General features: G+C 41.7%; 1 protein-coding gene across 2 annotated transcripts in view; it reads left to right on the top strand.

Moving 5' to 3' along the window:
• The window catches only part of LOC124006212 (solute carrier family 2, facilitated glucose transporter member 3-like), a 39,860-nt gene extending 21,971 nt beyond the window's left edge, over positions 1 to 17,889 (top strand). The window contains exons 3-11 of one of the 2 annotated variants that reach the window (XM_046316059.1): positions 7,157 to 7,261; positions 7,544 to 7,704; positions 8,367 to 8,607; positions 8,870 to 9,032; positions 9,838 to 10,025; positions 16,218 to 16,322; positions 16,461 to 16,562; positions 16,710 to 16,913; positions 17,088 to 17,889. In XM_046316059.1, coding sequence (XP_046172015.1) covers positions 7,157 to 7,261; positions 7,544 to 7,704; positions 8,367 to 8,607; positions 8,870 to 9,032; positions 9,838 to 10,025; positions 16,218 to 16,322; positions 16,461 to 16,562; positions 16,710 to 16,913; positions 17,088 to 17,321 — 1,503 coding nt within the window. In that variant the 3' untranslated portion in view covers positions 17,322 to 17,889. The remainder of the gene's footprint in view (positions 1 to 7,156; positions 7,262 to 7,543; positions 7,705 to 8,366; positions 8,608 to 8,869; positions 9,033 to 9,837; positions 10,026 to 16,217; positions 16,323 to 16,460; positions 16,563 to 16,709; positions 16,914 to 17,087) is intronic. The other variant, XM_046316060.1, reaches the window with a different exon arrangement.
• The last annotated feature ends 1,440 nt before the right edge of the window (positions 17,890 to 19,329 follow it).

The raw sequence follows: 19,329 nt of genomic DNA on the forward strand, positions 1-19,329 counted from the left end.
GGGTAGCTCAGACGGCGCTGGGCAGACTGGAGAAAAAGGCTCTGGCAGCACTGGACTGAGGAGCACTGGTGCCTCTGGAACGAGGGGCTCTGGCGCCTCTGGCATGAGGGGCGGTAGCTCTGACAGCGCCGGACAGGCGGGAGACTCTGGCTGCGCTGGAGAGGAGGAAGGCTCCGGCAGCGCTGGACAGGCGGGACGCACTGTAGGCCTGATGCGTGGTGCTGGCACTGGTGGTACTGGCCCACGCACCTCCGGGTGAGTGCAAGGAACAGGACACACCGGGTTGTGAAGGTGTACTGGAGACCTGGTGTGTATAGCCGGCATCAAATCCCCCGGAACTCCAACACACGTTTCAGGCTGAGTACGAGGAACTGACACGGGTGACATCAGACAGCTAACACACTCCTCAGGGCGAATGCCGTGCATACTATGCCAAACCAACAGCTTTCTTTCTACTCTGTCCAATACATCCTCCACACTCTCAGACTCAGCTTCGCCGACAGCTCCAATTCCATCCATGGTTCCTTACGGTAAACAGGGGGAGTTGGCTCAGGTCGGACTCCTGACTCTGCCACACTCTCCCTGTGCCACCCCCCAATAAATTTTTGGGGGTACCTCTCGGGCTTCCAACCGCTCTGCCGTGCTAGCTCCTCATAATGCCGCCTCTCTGCTTTCGCTGCCTCCAGCTCGGCTTTGGGGCGGCAATATTCCCCTGGCTCTGCCCAGGGTCGTTTTCCATCAAGGATCTCCTCCCAAGTCCATTTATCCAAATAGTCCAGCCTCTCCCACTGCTGCTGCTGTTGCTCCTGCTGCACCTGTCGCTTCTCCTGCTGCTGCTGTTGCTGCTGCCTCTGTTTACCATGCCGCTTGGTCCTTGGTTGGTGGGTGATTCTGTAACGGTTCTTCTTAGGTGAAGTAGAGTCAGACCAAAGCGCAGCGTGGTTATTTTGATTCATGTTTTAATAAATCACTTCACATGAACAAACTAACAAAAACAAGAAATGTGCAAACCCAAACCAGCCCTATCTGGTGCAAAACACAGAGACAGGAACAATCACCCACAAAACCAAACACAAAACAGGCTACCTAAATATGGTTCCCAATCAGAGACAATGACTAACACCTGCCTCTGATTGAGAACCATATCAGGCCAAACATAGAAATAGACAAACCAGACACACAACATAGAATGCCCACCCAGCTCACGTCCTGACCAACACTAAAACAAGGAAAACACATACGAACGATGGACAGAACGTGACACTGCTAATCTGTATATTGATAATAGTGTGATTAGCTCACGTCCTGACCAACACTAAAACAAGGAAAACACATACGAACGATGGACAGAACGTGACACTGCTAATCTGTATATTGATAATAGTGTGATTGAAGAAAAGTTAGGTTAGGAGATTAAATTATTTACAAATGTAAATTCATGATAATTTCTACAGCCTTTCTATCTGGTTGAAGTTGTTTAAGTTCAGATTGGAGAATTTCTTCATTTAAAAAAAAAACACCCGCAACCCACTCAGACACCCACAACCCAATCTCCCGTGACCCAAATTCGGGTCAGGACCAATCAGTTGAGAATCACTGGACTAAACTACACCCATTGATTGGTTATAATGAAAGTCTGTTATGTGGAGCCGCTGGATATTTGACATCAATGCCTTATGCTGTGTTTGTCACGTTCTTTGGAAGCATACACGGACCAACGTGCAGCGTGATCTGGGTTCCACAGCTTTTTAAATTTAAAGTAAGTGAACCACACAACAAAACAATAAAGAATGAATGAACGAAACAAACAAACAAACAAATAAACAAACAAACACAACAACAACAACAACAACAACAACAACAACAACAACAACAACAACAACAAACCATGACTACAGAGGTGCAACATGCACTAACTCAAAACAATATCTCACAAAACACAGGTGGAAAAAAGGCTACCTAAATATGATCCCCAATTAGAGACAACGATAACCAGCTGCCTCTAATTGGGAACCATATCAAGCATACCAACCTAGAAATATGAAAACTAGAATACCCCCCTAGTCCCGCTCTGACCTTATCACCATAGAGAACCAAGGGCTCTCTATGGTCAGGGCGTGAAAGTGTTTATGTAGGAAATTAATATATTAGTATCTGGTTCAAAGACGTATAAGGTTTTCAAAGTAGAAAAAAAATGAAACAGCAATTACAAACAAAGTTATTGTATTTTAATATGAAATACTGGTATTATACGGTATGACAATATTTTGTTACCCTGAATACACTGGAACAGAATAGGATTCACATCCATTAAATGTTATTAGTAGTCTATTAATAGTAGGCTATACAATGATAACACTTAATCAAAGTTTAAAAGTTAAATTAACTCCCTCTCCCTTTCTCTCTCAAACATGTTTTGTTTCTATTTCCTTGCTAATGTTAATAATAATCACTTAACTATAATTTGAGCCTGCGGCAACACTTTATGTTGCATTAAGTGGCATTGTTACACGATTATTACATGAGAGTTAATATTGTATTTATGCATGGTTACATTGTAACTGGTCAATTTCAATTCAATGCAGGTACACAAATGCAATTTCAAGATGCCTACACAAAATAGCTACATAGAATGCCCATCAAACTACTTCAATTCAAACTTGTACAGTCTTGATTTTTCATAAAGTGCCCCAAACATGAAGCAGCTATTAACTAATATAATTCATAATCCATTTTTAATCCATAATTGTGTGTGTGTGTAATATTATATTAACCAATATAATCCATCAGTATTACCTTAACTGCAGTGCAATAAAACATTAACTACAGTGTAATAATGCAACTTAATGTTAAGTATTATCCACCCAGCTTTATACCCCATTCTGTTGCTGACAGAAGCATGAAACCATGAAAAAAATACCTGGCTTTTCTTCTGGCTCGTATTTTCTCCCTAGCAACTGGATCTGCGTTAATCTGTTGTCTGTGTCGTGCAGCCCTCTCCTTATTACACAACGGCATCTACAGTATAAAGATAATGTGCCTCGAAAAACCTTAAAATGCCGTAAAATAGTTTAAAATGATCATATTCAGTATTAATACAACAAGTAAATATGAATTAAATATGAATTCAATTTAATGATTCAATGTTGTAAAAAAAACATGTGGTAACAAAGCTACTGTCATTCAGAATAACGAGTGACATTGTGGTATAACATGAAACTTTTGTTTTGTTGAAGGACAAGTGTGATACTGAAGGATGGATTTCATACATAAACATATTTAACAGGCAGTTCTTTGGCCACCTACAGTTGAAGTCAGAAGTTTACATGCACTTAGGATGGAGTCATTAAAACACATTTTTCAACCACTCCACAAATTTCTTGTTAACAAACTATAGTTTTGGTAAGTCGGTTAGAACATCTACTTTGTGCATGACACAAGTCATTTTTTCCAACAATTGTTTACAGACAGGTTATTTCACTTATAATTCACTGTTTCATAATTCCAGTGGGTCAGAAGTTTGCATACACTAAGTTGACTGTGCCTTTAAACAGCTTGGAAAATTCCAGAAAATGATGTCCTGGCTTTAGAAGCTTCTGATAAGCTAATTGACATAAGTAATCTGTACAAACAATAGTACACAAGTATAAACACCATGGGATCATACAGCTCCGGAAGGAGACGCGTTCTGTCTCCTAGAGATGAAGTACTTTGGTGCGAAAAGCGCAAATCAATCCCAGAACAACAGCAAAGGACCTTGTGACGATGTTGGAGGAAACAGGTACAAAAGTATCTATATCCACAGTAAAAGGAGTCGACATCACCTGAAAGGTTGCTGAAAGGTTGCTCAGCAAGGAAGAAGCCACTGCTCCAAAACCACAATAAATAAGCCAGACTACGGTTTGCAATTGCACATGATGGCAAAGATTGTACTTTTTGGAGAAATGTCCTCTGGTCTGATGAAACAAAAATAGAACTGTTTGGCCAATAATGACCATCGTTATGTTTGGAGGAAAAAGGGGGACGCTTGCAAGCCGAAGAACACTATCCCAACTGTGAAGCACGGGGGTGGCAGCATCATGTTATGGGGTGCTTTGCTGCAGAAGGGGCTGGTGCACTTCACAAAGTAGATGGCATCATGAGGAAGGGAAATTATGTGGATAGAAAATTATGTGGATATATTGAAGCAACATCTCAAGACATCAGTCGCAAATGGGTCTTCCAAATGGACAATGACCCCAAGCATACTTCCAAAGTTGTGGCAAAATGGCTTAAGGACAACAAAGGTAGTGGAATTGCCATCACAATGCCTTGACCTGAATCCTATAGAAAATGTGTGGGCAGAACTGAAAAAAGCGTGTGCGAACAAGGAATCCTACAAACTTGACTCATTTACACCAGCTCTGTCAGGAGGAATGGGCCAAAATTCACCCAACTTCTTGTGGAAAGCTTGTGGAAGGCTACCCAGAACGTTTAACCCAAGTTAAACAATTTAAAGGCAATGCTACCAAATACTAATTGAGTGTATGTAAACTTCTAACCCCATTGGGAATGTGATGAAAGAAATAAAGCTGAAATAAATCATTCTCTCTACTATTATTCTCACATTTCACATTCTTAAAATAAAGTGGTGCTCCTAACTGACCTAAGACAGGGATTTTTTTACTAGGATAAATGTCAGGAATTGTCAAAAACTGAGTTTCAATGTATTTGGCTAAGGTGTATGTAAACTTCCGACTTAAACGGTATATAAAGTATTGACCTTGACCTATAAAGATTATCCTTACTTTTCATATTTAATATAGCTTTTTATAAAATAGTAACATTAAAAGTTTGTTTCCTGTGTTGTACTGAAGGACATGTGTTTTTGGTACAAAGGTTACTAGAGGGTGAAAAGGTGAAATCATCAAATATTTCAGAGAGATTTACTCACCTCATCACATTGATAGAGGTTATTCAATAGGTCTTCTTTGTGATGTCACACACTGTCACATGATTACCATCATGTGATATGCTTTAAAATGGCTTTTTACCTTTTTTTTTTAGATTTGTTGCCCATTATTCTATACATTGTTGCAAACAAACACAATTATCCCATGCGTGTTAATTTGTATTTTTAGGATGAATTTCTACATTTTAAAAACACTGTTATCATTAGAATTTTAACCCGGAAAGTTACACTGAAGGACAATTTGACACAACTCCCTTAATTGAATAGTTTGCTACACAAATATTTATGGGTCAAAAGAAGGGTAAGAGTTGAGTGATTTAATATACATATTAAATATTATACATATTTATCTTTTTATGTTCAATTTAAATGTCTCGTCTTTGACCCATCTATCTATGTGTAATAGTGTGTGTTATAAAGAGTAGCCTACCTTTGTGTAATAATAACTGATATACTGTCATGTTAATTTCCTATAGCCTACATTCTCTGTCAAGAGATGTGGTATTTCAGATGAGTAGGTTTTTGTTCCTTTAAAAGAGACCGCATCAAACAGGGTTTTTTTCCCTGGTCTGGCCCAGGGCTTTGCATAGCAGACGTTCATTATAACCAATCAGCTTGGTGCTGCTATGTTGCCCAGCTTTAAATTGAAAAAATAAATACAAATATTTCACCTTTATTTAACCAGGTAGGCCAGTTGAGAACAAGTTCTCATTTACAACTGCGACCTGGCCAAAACATACAGTCAATAACACAATGCAAAAATCGATGTACAGTGTGTACAAATGTAGAAGAGTAGGGAGGTAAAGGCAATAAATAGGCCATAGAGTCGAAATAATTACAATTTAGCATTAACACTGGAGTGATAGATGTGCAGATGATGATGTACAAGTAGAGATACTGGTGTGCAAAAGAGCAAGAGGATAGATAACAATATGGGGATGAGGTAGTTGGGTGTGCTTTTTACAGATTGGCTATGTACAGGTACAGTGATTGGTAAACTGCTTTGACAGCTGATGCTTAAAGTTAGAGAGGGAGATAGAAGTTATTTTTGCAGTTCGTTCCAGTCATTGGGAGCAGAGAACTGGAAGGATACCTGCTGGAACACATGCTATGGGTGGGTGTTGCTATGGTGACCAGTGAGCTGAGATAAGGTGGGGCTTTACCTAGCAAAAACCTATAGATGACCTGGAGCCAGTGGGTTTGGCGACGAATATGTAGTGAGGGCCAGCCAACTAGAGCATACAGGTCACAGTGGTGGGTAGTAAATGGGGCTTTGGTGACAAAACAAATGGCACTGTGATAGACTACATCCAGTTTGCTGAGTAGAGTGTTGGAGGCTATTTTGTAAATGACATCGCCGAAGTCAAGGATCGGTAGGATAGTCAGTTTTACAAGGGTTTGTTTGGCAGCATGAGTGAAGGATGCTTTGTTGCGAAATAGGAAGCCGATTCTAGATGCAATTTTGGATTGGAGACGCTTAATGTCTGGAAGGACAACTGACTGAACTCAACTGAATCATTCACCGAAATGCCACAGCTAAATATAAAAAATCTTCATGCCAGATGATTTCACTTGGTATTTGTTTAAGTAGTAGTTAGTGTTAGCATATTAATGCATATTGGACTGGTATAACAGCCGAACCCAATACAATAGGCCTCAACAGTAGAATAAAGTAGAATAAAGTAGAATAAAGTAGAATAAAGTAGCATAAATCCATAGTAGCATAGAGTCTCTATTCTTCTCACAGTTCATCCTCAAGACTCCGGGTCGATCAGGATTGCGAAACATGGTTCCATTTCCACTGTTTTGTAACACCTAACCTAGCGTGGCAGTGTAGACAGTGACAGCTTGTGAATGATCAGAGAGAAAGCAAAAGAGAGGGAGAACAATCGCAAACAGACTGTTTCATTGTGTATTTTCTGCTGTCACTGGGAACAACAAGAGCTTTGTGGGCCAAGACACTGGCTATGATGACAATGACAGAATTATTGTACACTACGTCTCCATCCATATGCATGAGACCTGTGGATATCTAATTTCCTGTTTCTCTCTTTCTCTCTATATCCTTTTCTCTGTCACTTTCTTGTTATCTGTTTCTCTCTCTCTTTCTATTATTTTAACACCCCTCTCCCTGCATCACTCCCTCTCTCTCCCCGTTTTCACTACCCCTGTCTCTTCCTCCCTCTATCTCTCCTCCATCCCCAGAAGAAGAAGGGAGTGACCTGTTACCTCCTCTACTGCATCACTACAGCCGTCATCGGCTCCCTGCAGTTCGGATACAACACTGGAGTCATCAATGCCCCTGAGCAGGTGTGTGTGTGTCTGTGTGTGTGTGTTGGTGTGTGCGTGCGCGCACACACACACACACACAAACACACATGGATGTGCTGTTGTTTTCAACTTTGTCTCCCCCTTGTGGGCAGTCAGTGGCAGTACTCATGTGTATTGACTATAACAGTCAGGGCTGAAACAAATGCCTGCACCCTTTGTACATCTCCAGGACTAGGATTTTAGACCACTTGCCTAAATCCTCAGTGATATTCCCACCCTTTAACCTCTGAAGGTTCTAAGGTCTGTCATCTCCACTCTCAGAAACTGCGACGGTTCTTCCAGAATGTGTCTATGGATCGTTATGGAGACCCCTTCTCCTCTGGGACTAACACCATGGTTTGGAGCTTCGCTGTGGCTATCTTCAGTGTGGGGGGCATGGTTGGGTCCTTGTCTGTGGGGGTCATGGTGGACAGGTTTGGGAGGTGAGTTAAGGACTAATGATACAAAGAAATGCAGATGTACAGTAAATGTGTGTGTGGAAGTGGTTTTGTATCTGTAATGACTTTGTAGTGTTTTATTTTATTTTATTCCCAGCACCACAATAAGAGGTATGGGGCATGTAAATATTTTCTCTCAAAGATGAGCCACGGGCCCTTAGTCGATTCTGTGCTGTAATGTTAATTGAGGCTGTAATTTTAATTGAGGTCTTACTTCCTAACCTGGCCTCATCTCACCTCACTTCATCACTGTTTATTTAGCAGGCCATTCATGGTCTCTGGCAGGGCACTGGACTACATGGCTTCCCCCATCTTTCTAATCACCACACATTTTTCCTCCCACTGTCCTTCTTTTCTTTCCCTTTTTCCTATCCTACTCTCTCTCTCTCTCTCTCTCTCTCTCTCTCTCTCTCTCTCTCTCTCTCTCTCTCTCTCTCTCTCTCTTTCTCTCTCTCTCTCTCTCTCTCTCTCTCTCTCTCTCTCTCTCTCTCTCTCTCTCTCTCTCTCTCTCTCTCTCTCTCTCTCTCTCTCTCTCTCTCTCTCTCTCTCTCTCTCTCTCTCTCTCTCTCTCTCTCTCTCTCTCTCTCTCTCTCTCTCTCTCTCTCTCTCTCTCTCTCTCTCTCTCTCTCTCTCTCTCTCTCCCCCAGGCGGAAGTCCATGCTCCTGGCCAATGTGCTGGCCCTTCTGGGTGGAACCCTGATGGGTCTGTCCAGCCTGTGTAAGTCCTTTGAGATGGTCATCATTGGCAGGCTGGTCATTGGCGTGTTCTGTGGCCTGTGTACGGGACTGACGCCCATGTACGTGGGAGAGCTGGCCCCCACGCACCTCAGGGGGGCCTTCGGCACCCTCCACCAGCTAGGAGTGGTCATTGGCATCCTGGTGGCACAGGTACCACAGAGAGGACCAGGCACTGGTTCACTTTCATTTAGGTTATTTTGGTTCAAACTCTACTGAGTTTATTGTAATTAATTGAACTTAATGTTATTGAGGTCAATTGATATAAATGCTGTTCATTTCACTGAATGTAATTGACCGATCTCCTTTTTCTGTACAATCAAGTCAGTTAAATCTGTTTTAGTTTAAGCATTACTTTTCTACTACCTTAAGCTTTAACCCTGGCCATCCTGTTGTCCCTCTCTCTGCTCTGTAGGTCTTTGGTCTGGAGTTTCTGCTGGGGTCAGACTCCCTGTGGCCCCTCCTGCTGTCCCTGACGGCCATCCCTGCTGTGGTGCAGAGCATCATGTTGCCCTTCTGCCCAGAGAGCCCCCGCTACCTCCTCATCAGCCTCAACCAGGAGGAGGAGGCTCGCAAAGGTCAGGGAGAGGAGACATGTTACTGATCATATTACACATAGGAGATGTTACTGATCATATTACACATAGGAGATGTTACTGATCATATTACAGATAGGAGATGTTACTGATCATATTACACATAGGAGATGTTACTGATCATATTGCACATAGGAGATGCTACTGATCATATTAAACCTAGGAGATGTTACTGATCATATTACACATAGGAGATGTTACTGATCATATTACACATAGGAGATGTTACTGATCATATTACACATAGGAGATGTTATTGATCATATTACACATAGGAGATGTTACTGATCATATTACACATAGGAGATGTTACTGATCATATTGCACATAGGAGATGCTACTGATCATATTAAACCTAGGAGATGTTACTGATCATATTACACATAGGAGATGTTACTGATCATATTACACATAGGAGATGCTACTGATCATATTAAACCTAGGAGATGTTACTGATCATATTACACATAGGAGATGTTACTGATCATATTACACATAGGAGATGCTACTGATCATATTAAACCTAGGAGATGTTATTGATCATATTACACATAGGAGATGTTACTGATCATATTGCACATAGGAGATGCTACTGATCATATTAAACCTAGGAGATGTTATTGATCATATTGCATAGCACTCATTTAGGGAACTTTATTATTTGACTGTTTTCTTAGAAACTATGTGGTGTAAAAGTATTTACATGACAATTACTCTGTTATTTATTTGGGATTCATTAGTATCAGAAAGTACCTAGTATTTAAAAAATATCTCGCCCTCCCTCCAGCTCTGGTGCGTCTGCGTGGCTGTGACGATGTAAGTGATGACATCCAGGAGATGAAGGAAGAAGGGATGAAAATGGCCATGGAGAAGAAGGTCACTATTCCAGAACTCTTCCGTTCGCCAGCCTACCGTCAGCCAATCATCATCGCCATCATCCTGCAGCTCTCCCAGCAGCTCTCTGGCATCAACGCGGTGAGTAGACAACAATATCCCACAATGCAACATAATTAGGGAGTTCTTCCATACTACATCATTTAACTAAGGTAAACATCAGGGAAAAGCCTTTAAGAGAAAATTGCGCCGGAAGAAATGGCAGCAGTTTTACGGGCGCCCAACCAATTGTGCTATTATGTGGGTTTTTTCTCGTTATTTGTAACTTATTTTGTACACAATGTTTCTGCGACCGTATCTTACGGCAAAAAAAGAGCTCCTTGATATCAGGACAGCGATCACTCACCTTGGATTAGAAGAAGAGCTTCTGGATATCAGGACAGCGATCACTCACCTCGGATTAGAAGAAGAGCTTCTGGATATCAGGACAGCGATCACTCACCTCTTATTAGAAGAAGAGCTTCTGGATATCAGGACAGCGATCACTCACCTCGGATTAGAAGAAGAGCTTCTGGATATCAGGATAGCGATCACTCACCTTGGATTAGAAGAAGAGCTTCTGGATATCAGGACAGCGATCACTCACCTCGGATTAGAAGAAGAGCTTCTGGATATCAGGACAGCGATCACTCACCTCTTATTAGAAGAAGAGCTTCTGGATATCAGGACAGCGATCACTCACCTCAGATTAGAAGAAGAGCTTCTGCATATCAGGATAGCGATCACTCACCTCGGATTAGAAGAAGAGCTTCTGGATATCAGGACAGCGATCACTCACCTCGGATTAGAAGAAGAGCTTCTGGATATCAGGACAGCGATCACTCACCTCGGATTAGAAGAAGAGCTTCTGGATATCAGGACAGCGATCACTCACCTCGAATTAGAAGAAGAGCTTCTGGATATCAGGACAGCGATCACTCACCTCGGATTAGAAGAAGAGCTTCTGGATATCAGGACAGCGATCACTCACCTCGGATTAGAAGAAGAGCTTCTTGATATCAGGACAGCGATCACTCACCTCGGATTAAACAAAGACTTTTTCGTCAACAAGCAAGTCGCACAGACATTCTCCAAATACCCGACAGGGCCGACATCCCGGTTATTTGCAAGAGGAAGCGACACAGGTACAGAGGACAAAAAGCCGGATGCCTGGTCAGGACCCAGAAAAGGCGAGTGGGAAAGCTGCCGTTACCGTCAATACTACTCGCCAACATGCAATCATTGGACAATAAACTAGACGAGGTACGATCACGAATATCCTACCAACAGGATATCAAAAACTGTAATATCCTATGTTTCACGGAATCGTGACTGAATGACGACATGGATATTCAGCTAGCGAGATAAACGCTGCACCGGCAAGATAGAACAGCACACTCCGGTAAGACGAGGGGGGGGGGGGGTGGTCTGTGCATATTTGTAAACAACAGCTGGTGCACGAAATCTAAGGAAGTCTCTAGATTTATTGTGATAAATTGCAGGCCACACTACTTGCCTAGAGAGTTTTCAGCTCTACTTTTCGTGGCTGTTTATTTACCACCACAGACAGATGCTGGCACGAAGACCACACTCAGTCAGCTGTATAAGGAAATAAGCAAACAGGAAACCACTCACCGCTCCTAGTGGTCGGAGACTTTAATGCAGCAAAACTTAAATCAGTTCTACCGAATTTCCATCAACATGTTAAATGTGCAACCAGAGGGGGGGGAAATGGAGATCACCTGTACTCCACACACAGAGATGCGTACAAAGCTCTCCCTCGCCCTCCATTTGGTAAATCCGACCACAACTCTATCCTCCTGATTCCTGCTTACAAGTTAAAATTAAACCAGGAAGCACCAGTGACTCGGTCTATAAAAAAGTGGTCAGATGAAGCAGATGGAACAGACTGGAACATGTTCCGGGATTCTTCCGAAGGCATTGAGGTGTACACCACATCAGTCACTGGCTTTATCAATAAGTGCATCGAGGACGTCGTCCCCACAGTGACTGTACGTACATACCCCAACCAGAAGCCATGGATTACAGGCAACATTCGCACTGAGTTAAAGGGTAGAGCTCCAACTTACAAAGGTGTGGGATTCTAACGCGGAAGTTTACAAGAAATCCTGCTATGCCCTGTGACGAACCATCAAACAGGCAAAGCGTCAATACAGGGCTAAGATTGAATCATACTACACCGGCTCCGACGCTCGACTTATGTGGCAGGGCTTGCAGACTATTACAGACTACAAAGGGAAACACAGCTGCTGCCCAGTGACACAAGTCTACCATACGAGCTAAATCACTTCTATGCTCGCTTTGAGGCAAGCAACACTGAGGCATGCATGAGAGCATCAGCTGTTCCGGAAGACTGTGTGATCACGCTTTCCGTAGCCGATGTGAGTAAGACCTTTTAAACAGGTCAACATACACAAGGCTGCGGGGCCAGACGGATTACCAGGGCGTGTGCTCCGGGCATGTGCTGACCAACTGGCAGGTGTCTGTGCTGACCAACTGGCAGGTGTCTTCACTGACAATTTAAACATGTCCCTGATTGAGTCTGTAATACCAACATGTTTCAAGCATACCACCATAGTCCCTGTGCCCAAGAACACAAAGGCAACCTGCTTAAATGACTACAGACATGTAGAACTCACATCCGTAGCCATGAAGTGCTTTGAAAGATTGGTAATGGCTCACATCAACACCATTATCCCAAAAACCCTAGACCCACTCCAATTTGCATACCGCCCAAACAGATCCACAGATGATGCAATCTCTATTGCACTCCACACTGCCCTTTCCCACCTGGACAAAAGGAACACTTATGTGAGAATGCTATTCATTGACTACCGCTCAGCGTTCAACACCATAGTACCCTCAAAGCTCATCACTAAGCTAAAGATCCTGGGACTAAACACCATCCTCTGCAACTGGATCCTGGACTTCCTGACGGGCCATCCCCAGGGGGTCAGAGTAGGTAGCAACACATCCGCCACGCTGATCCTCAACACTAGAGCTCCCCAGGGGTGCGTACTCCCTGTTCACCCACGACTGTATGGCCAGGCATGACTCCAACATCGTCATTAAGTTTGCAGACGACACAACAGTGTTCACCGACAATGACGAGACAGCCTATAGGGAGGAAGTCAGAGACCTGGCCATGTGGTGCCAGAATAACAACCTCTCCCTCAACGTAACCAAGAGTGATTGTGGACTACAGGAAAAGGAGGACCGAGCACACCCCCATTCTCATCGATGGGGCTGTAGTGGAGCAGTTTGAGAGCTTCAAATTTCTTGGTGTCCACATCAACAACAAACTAGAATGGTCCAAACACACCAAGAGAGTCGTGAAGAGGGCACGGCAAAGCCTATTCCCCCTCAAGAAACTAAAAAGATTTGGCATGGGTCCTGAGATCCTCAAAAGGTTCTACAGCTGCAACATCGAGAGCACTAGTTGCATCACTGCCTGGTACGGCAATTGCTTGGCCTCTGACCGCAAGGCACTACAGAGGGTAGGGCGTAAGGCCCAGTACATCACTGGGGCTGAGCTGCCTGCCAACCAGGACCTCTACACCAGGCGATGTCAGAGGAAGGCCCTAAAATTGTCAACGACCCCAGCCACCCCAGTCATAGACTGTTCTCTCTACTACCGCATGGCAAGCGGTACCGGAGTGCCAAGTCTAGGACAAAAAGGCTTCTCAACAGTTTTACCCCCAAGCCATAAGACTCCTGAACAGGTAATCAAATGGCTACCCAGACTATTTGCATGGTGTGCCCCCCAACCCCCTCTTTTACACTGCTGCTACTTTCTGTTTATCATATATGCAAAGTCACTTTAACTATACATTCATGTACATACTACCTCAATCAGCCTGGCTAACCATTGTCTGTATGTAGCCTCGCTACTTTTATAGCCTCGCTACTGTATATAGCCTGTCTTTTTACTGTTGTTTTATTTCTTTTACTGCCTATTGTTCACCTAATACCTTTTTTGCACTATTGGTTAGAGCCTGTAAGTAAGCATTTCACTGTAAGGGCTTCCTACACCTGTTGTATTCAGCGCACGTGACAAATAAACTTTGATTTGATTTAAGTTGGACAGAGAGTTTTTCCTTCTCTTAATCCATGACCCCTGATCTAACAGTACAGTTGGAAGCAATATGGTGGAAACCCATCCAACCCTTTTATAAATTAGTAATGAAGGAAAGGAGGAAAGAGAAGCATAACCACAGATTTCAAAATAATAAGTTCACAATGAGCCTTTCCAGATCAAGTTATTGCGTATAGACATATGTAGTAGGACGTGTAATGCTGCAACTCACACAGTTCTACAGAAGTCACAGTTCAACGTTAGAATACTGAAACTAAATGATTCAGTGAAGAGATGCCAACATACAGAGACTGTCAAGGCACCACCTCCTCTTCAGCCCAGAGGCTGAGGAAGGAATCGTTTGATTAAGTGGAATGGATGTAGCATAATAACATGATTGGCTAGCGAGATGATCAGATGATTTAGACTGGGCCTAATTCAGATGGATGTTAGAGGGCACTTTTACTGAACAATGTGTTTGTTTCATATGATTGTGTTTTGCTTTTCGTGTTTTGTGTTTGATGTGTATATAGATATATATATATTGTAATGGTTGTTTATTGATGTGTATATAGATATATATCGTGTGATGGTTGTTTATTGATGTGTAATATAAATATATATAGTGTAATGGCTGTTTATTGATGTGTATATAGATATATATAGTGTAATGGTTGTTTATTGATGTGTATATAGATATATATAGTGTAATGGTTGTTTATTGATGTGTAATATAGATATATATAGTGTAATGGCTGTTTATTGATGTGTATATAGATATATATAATGTAATGGTTGTTTATTGATGTGTATATAGATATGTATAGTGAAACTGTTGTTTATTGGTGTGTATATAGATATGTATAGTGAAACTGTATATATAAACTGTTGTTTATTGATGTGTATATAGATATGTATAGTGAAACTGTTGTTTATTGGTGTGTATATAGATATGTATAGTGAAACTGTTGTTTATTGATGTGTATATAGATATATATATATATAGTGTAATGGTTGTTTATTAATGTTCATATAGATATATATAGTGTAATGGTTGTTTATTGATGTGTATATAGATATATATAGTGTAATGGTTGTTTATTGATGTGTATATAGATATATATAGTGTAATGGTTGTTTATTGATGTGTATATAGATATATATAGTGTAATGGTTGTTTATTGATGTGTATATAGATATATATAGTGTAATGGTTGTTTATTGATGTGTATATATATATGTATAGTAAAACTGTTGTTTATTGATGTGTATATAGATATATATAGTGTAATGGTTGTTTATTGATGTGTATATAGATATATATAGTAAAACTGTTGTTTATTGATGTGTATATAGATATATATAGAGTAATGGTTGTTTATTGATGTGTATATAGATATATATAGTGTAATGGTTGTTTATTGATGTGTATATAGATATATATAGTGTAATGGTTGTTTATTGATGTGTATATAGATATGTATAGTAAAACTGTTGTTTATTGATGTGTATATATATATATAGTGTAATGGTTGTTTATTGATGTGTATATAGATAAATATAGTGTAATGGTTGTTTATTGATGTGTATATAGATATATATAGTGTAGTGGTTGTTTATTGATGTGTATATAGATATATATAGTGTAATGGTTGTTTATTGATGTGTATATAGATATATATAGTGTAATGGTTGTTTATTGATGTGTATATAGATACACTATATATAATGGATGTTTATTGATGTGTATATAGATATATATAGTGTAATGGTTGTTTATTGATGTGTATATAGATACACTATATATAATGGATGTTTATTGATGTGTATATAGATATGTATAGTAAAACTGTTGTTTATTGATGTGTATATAGATACACTATATATAATGGATGTTTATTGATGTGTATATAGATATGTATAGTAAAACTGTTGTTTATTGGTGTTCATGCAGGGCTCATCTGCTAAAGAGACTGTGGTCTCAGCATGACTCCCTTCCTAAATAAAAGTTACATAAAACAATTCTAAATACAGCATCAATCAAACCCAGATGGCCATAGAACACACTGAAACAACAGCCCTCTCTGTCTGTAGGAGTAAACATGGGTCGACAACAGCTAGAGTTAACTAGATACATATCCTCATATTGGTTATGAATGTAATCAACTTCCTCTCCCTCTCTCCTACTTCCTCCTCAGGTATTCTACTATTCGACAGGTATATTTGACACTGCCGGGGTGACCCAGCCCATCTACGCCACTATAGGAGCTGGGGTGGTCAACACTCTATTCACAGTGGTGTCTGTAAGTATTTTAACACATATCTGGTCAAGTATAATAATACAGAAATAGTACAGTTTGATAGTGCACTACCTTAGACCAGACTATATGAAATATGATACCCTTGGACACATTCTAAGCACTTCCTTGTTTGATTCACAGCTCTTCCTGGTGGAGAGGGCGGGACGAAGGACCCTACACCTCATCGGATTGGCTGGAATGGCTGTCAGTGCTCTGCTCATGACCATCTCCCTCTCATTGGTGGTGAGTTTCAATCTCGGCTGTCCATCATTTCAAATGTCAAGAACCCGACAATAACTATTCTTGTCACACCATAAAAATCCTTGACTGGATTTTATTCCACTGCTTAACATGTTTGATCCCTCCATTCCCTCCCTCCTCTCTGAGTAGAAGACCAACCCGTCTCTGAGCTACCTGGCCATCGTGGCGGTGTTTGCCTTTGTGGCCAGTTTTGAGATGGGTCCAGGTCCTATCCCATGGTTCATAGTTGCTGAGTTGTTCTCCCAGGGGCCTCGGCCTGCAGCTATGGCCGTCGCCGGCTGCTCCAACTGGACCGCCAACTTCCTGGTCGGGCTGGGCTTCCCCAAACTGGAGGTTGGTTCTTCTTCCTCATCCTACCCCTCGTACTACAGACACCTATGTATATGTATCAAGATAAATCTGCAGGCCTCAAAGCTGAATGAATTGGATTGGCACCGTTATAAGACCAACACATCAGACAAACTTCACAGCTTAGATTGTGTTACTCTCTAACCTCCTCCTTTACAGGAGCTGTGTGGTCCTTACGTCTTCATCATCTTCATGATCTTCCTCATATTCTTCTTCGTCTTCACCTACTTCAAAGTCCCGGAGACCAAGGGGCGGACCTTTGATGACATTGCCAAAGGATTCGCCGGCACTGCAGGAGCCCAATCTCCTCCCCCAGAGGGTATGGTCACCCTGCCCGTCTCCCCGACGACGGAGAAAGTTCCAATGGTTGAGTTTCCGACGGAAGAGAAGTAAAATAAGTGATCGTCAGCGAATCCGTAGATAGTGGAACAGTTAGAGAACAGGGTTACAGGGTTAGACAAGCCCCTTGTGCATAGATACTGTAATGTAGGGAGTATAACTTGTTTTTATCCATTTGAGGTTGAATTGGACTTTTAAAGTGCAGGACTAGAGATATGCTCTGTTATGGAGAGGAGCTTCCATATGAAATAGCAGCTTAGTGTCGGGTGTGTGTATAGTGTGTGTTGGGAATAGGGTTGGGGATGATAATGCAGGCATCATGAGAGTACGTGTTAAAGAGGATTTATGTTTACTGTGTGTCAGTGTGTGTATGTGTGTGTGTGCCTTCAGTCATTGTCATTTAAACTACCTAAAGTATTTATTACTGTAAGTTATTAATGATAATTTGTAATTAGCTTTTACCAATGCCCAAGTAATGTATGACATTTATTTTTAGCTGACTTAACTCAGACGTCAATCATTAGTTAATTAATGACCAATTACAAGTAAAAACCTTTATAGTATTAGCATTTATAAGGATAAACATTCCAACAAATATGTAATAAATAAGTAATAAACTTCGCATATTGTCCTTCACTTGGGTTCAAATGGGAATAGGATTTGGGTTGATGTGTACTGAGTTCAGTGGGTTTGGGAGGGCAGTACGGGAACCTAAACATCTGCCTGGTGGGAGGGCAGGGTTTGGGAGGGCAGTACGGGAACCTGTCTGTCTCTCTGCCTGGTGTATCCTAACCTAGCCTATCTGTCTCTCTGCCTGGTGTATCCTAACCTAGCCTATCTGTCTCTCTGCCTGGTGTATCCTAACCTAGCTTATCTGTCTCTCTGCCTGGTGTATCCTAACCTAGCTTTTACGTCTCTGACCTTGAACTGCTACAGAGACTCAACAGCAAGGACGTGTCTCTCCCTGAACACTGAGCCAGCTAGAACACTGGCATGGCTCACCCATATTTGTGAATTCTGTCTGATTCATCAGACTACATACAGTGAGGGAAAAAAGTATTTGATCCCCTGCTGATTTTGTAACGTTTGCCCACTGACAAAGAAATGATCAGTCTATAATTTTAATGGTATGTTTATTTGAACAGTGAGAGACAGAATAACAACAAACAAATCCAGACAAATGCATGTCAAAAAAATTATAAATTGATTTGCATTTTAATGAGGCAAATAAGTGTTTGACCCCCTCTCAATCAGAAAGATTTCTGGCTCCCTGGTGTCTTTTATACAGGTAACGAGCTGAGATTAGGAGCACACTCTTAAAGGAAGTGCTCCTAATCCCAGTTTGTTACTTGTATAAAAGACACCTGTCCACAGAAGCAATCAATCAGATTCCAAACTCTCCACCATGGCCAAGACCAAAGAGCTCTCCAAGGATGTCAGGGACAAGATTGTAGACCTACACAAGGCTGGAATGGGCTACAAGACCATCGCCAAGCAGCTTGGTGAGAAGGTGACAACAGTTGGTGCGATTATTTGTAAATGGAAGAAACACAAAAGAACTGTCAATCTCCCTCTGCCTGGGTCTCCATGCAAGATCTCACCTCGTGGAGTTGCAATGATCATGAGAACAGGGAGGAACCAGCCCAGAACTACACGGGAGGATCTTGTCAATGATCTCAAGGCAGCTGGGACCATAGTCACCAAGAAAACAATTGGTAACACACTACGCCGTGAAGGACTAAAATCCTGCAGCGCCCGCAAGGTCCCCCTGCTCAAGAAAGCACATATACATGCCCATCTGAAGTTTGCCAATTAACATCTGAATGATTCAGAGGACAACTGGGTGAAAGTGTAGTGGTCAGATGAGACCAAAATGGAGCTCTTTGGCATCAACTCAACTCGCCGTGTTTGGAGGAGGTGGAATGCTGCCTATGACCCCAAGAACACCATCCCCACCGTCAAACATGGAGATGGAAACATGCTTTGGGGGTGTTTTTCTGCTAAGGAGACAGGACAACTTCACCGCAAAAAAAGGGATGATGGACGGGGCCATGTACCGTCA

Source organism: Oncorhynchus gorbuscha, linkage group LG19, assembly GCF_021184085.1.
Source record: "Oncorhynchus gorbuscha isolate QuinsamMale2020 ecotype Even-year linkage group LG19, OgorEven_v1.0, whole genome shotgun sequence".
Classification (NCBI taxonomy): Eukaryota; Metazoa; Chordata; class Actinopteri; order Salmoniformes; family Salmonidae; genus Oncorhynchus; species Oncorhynchus gorbuscha.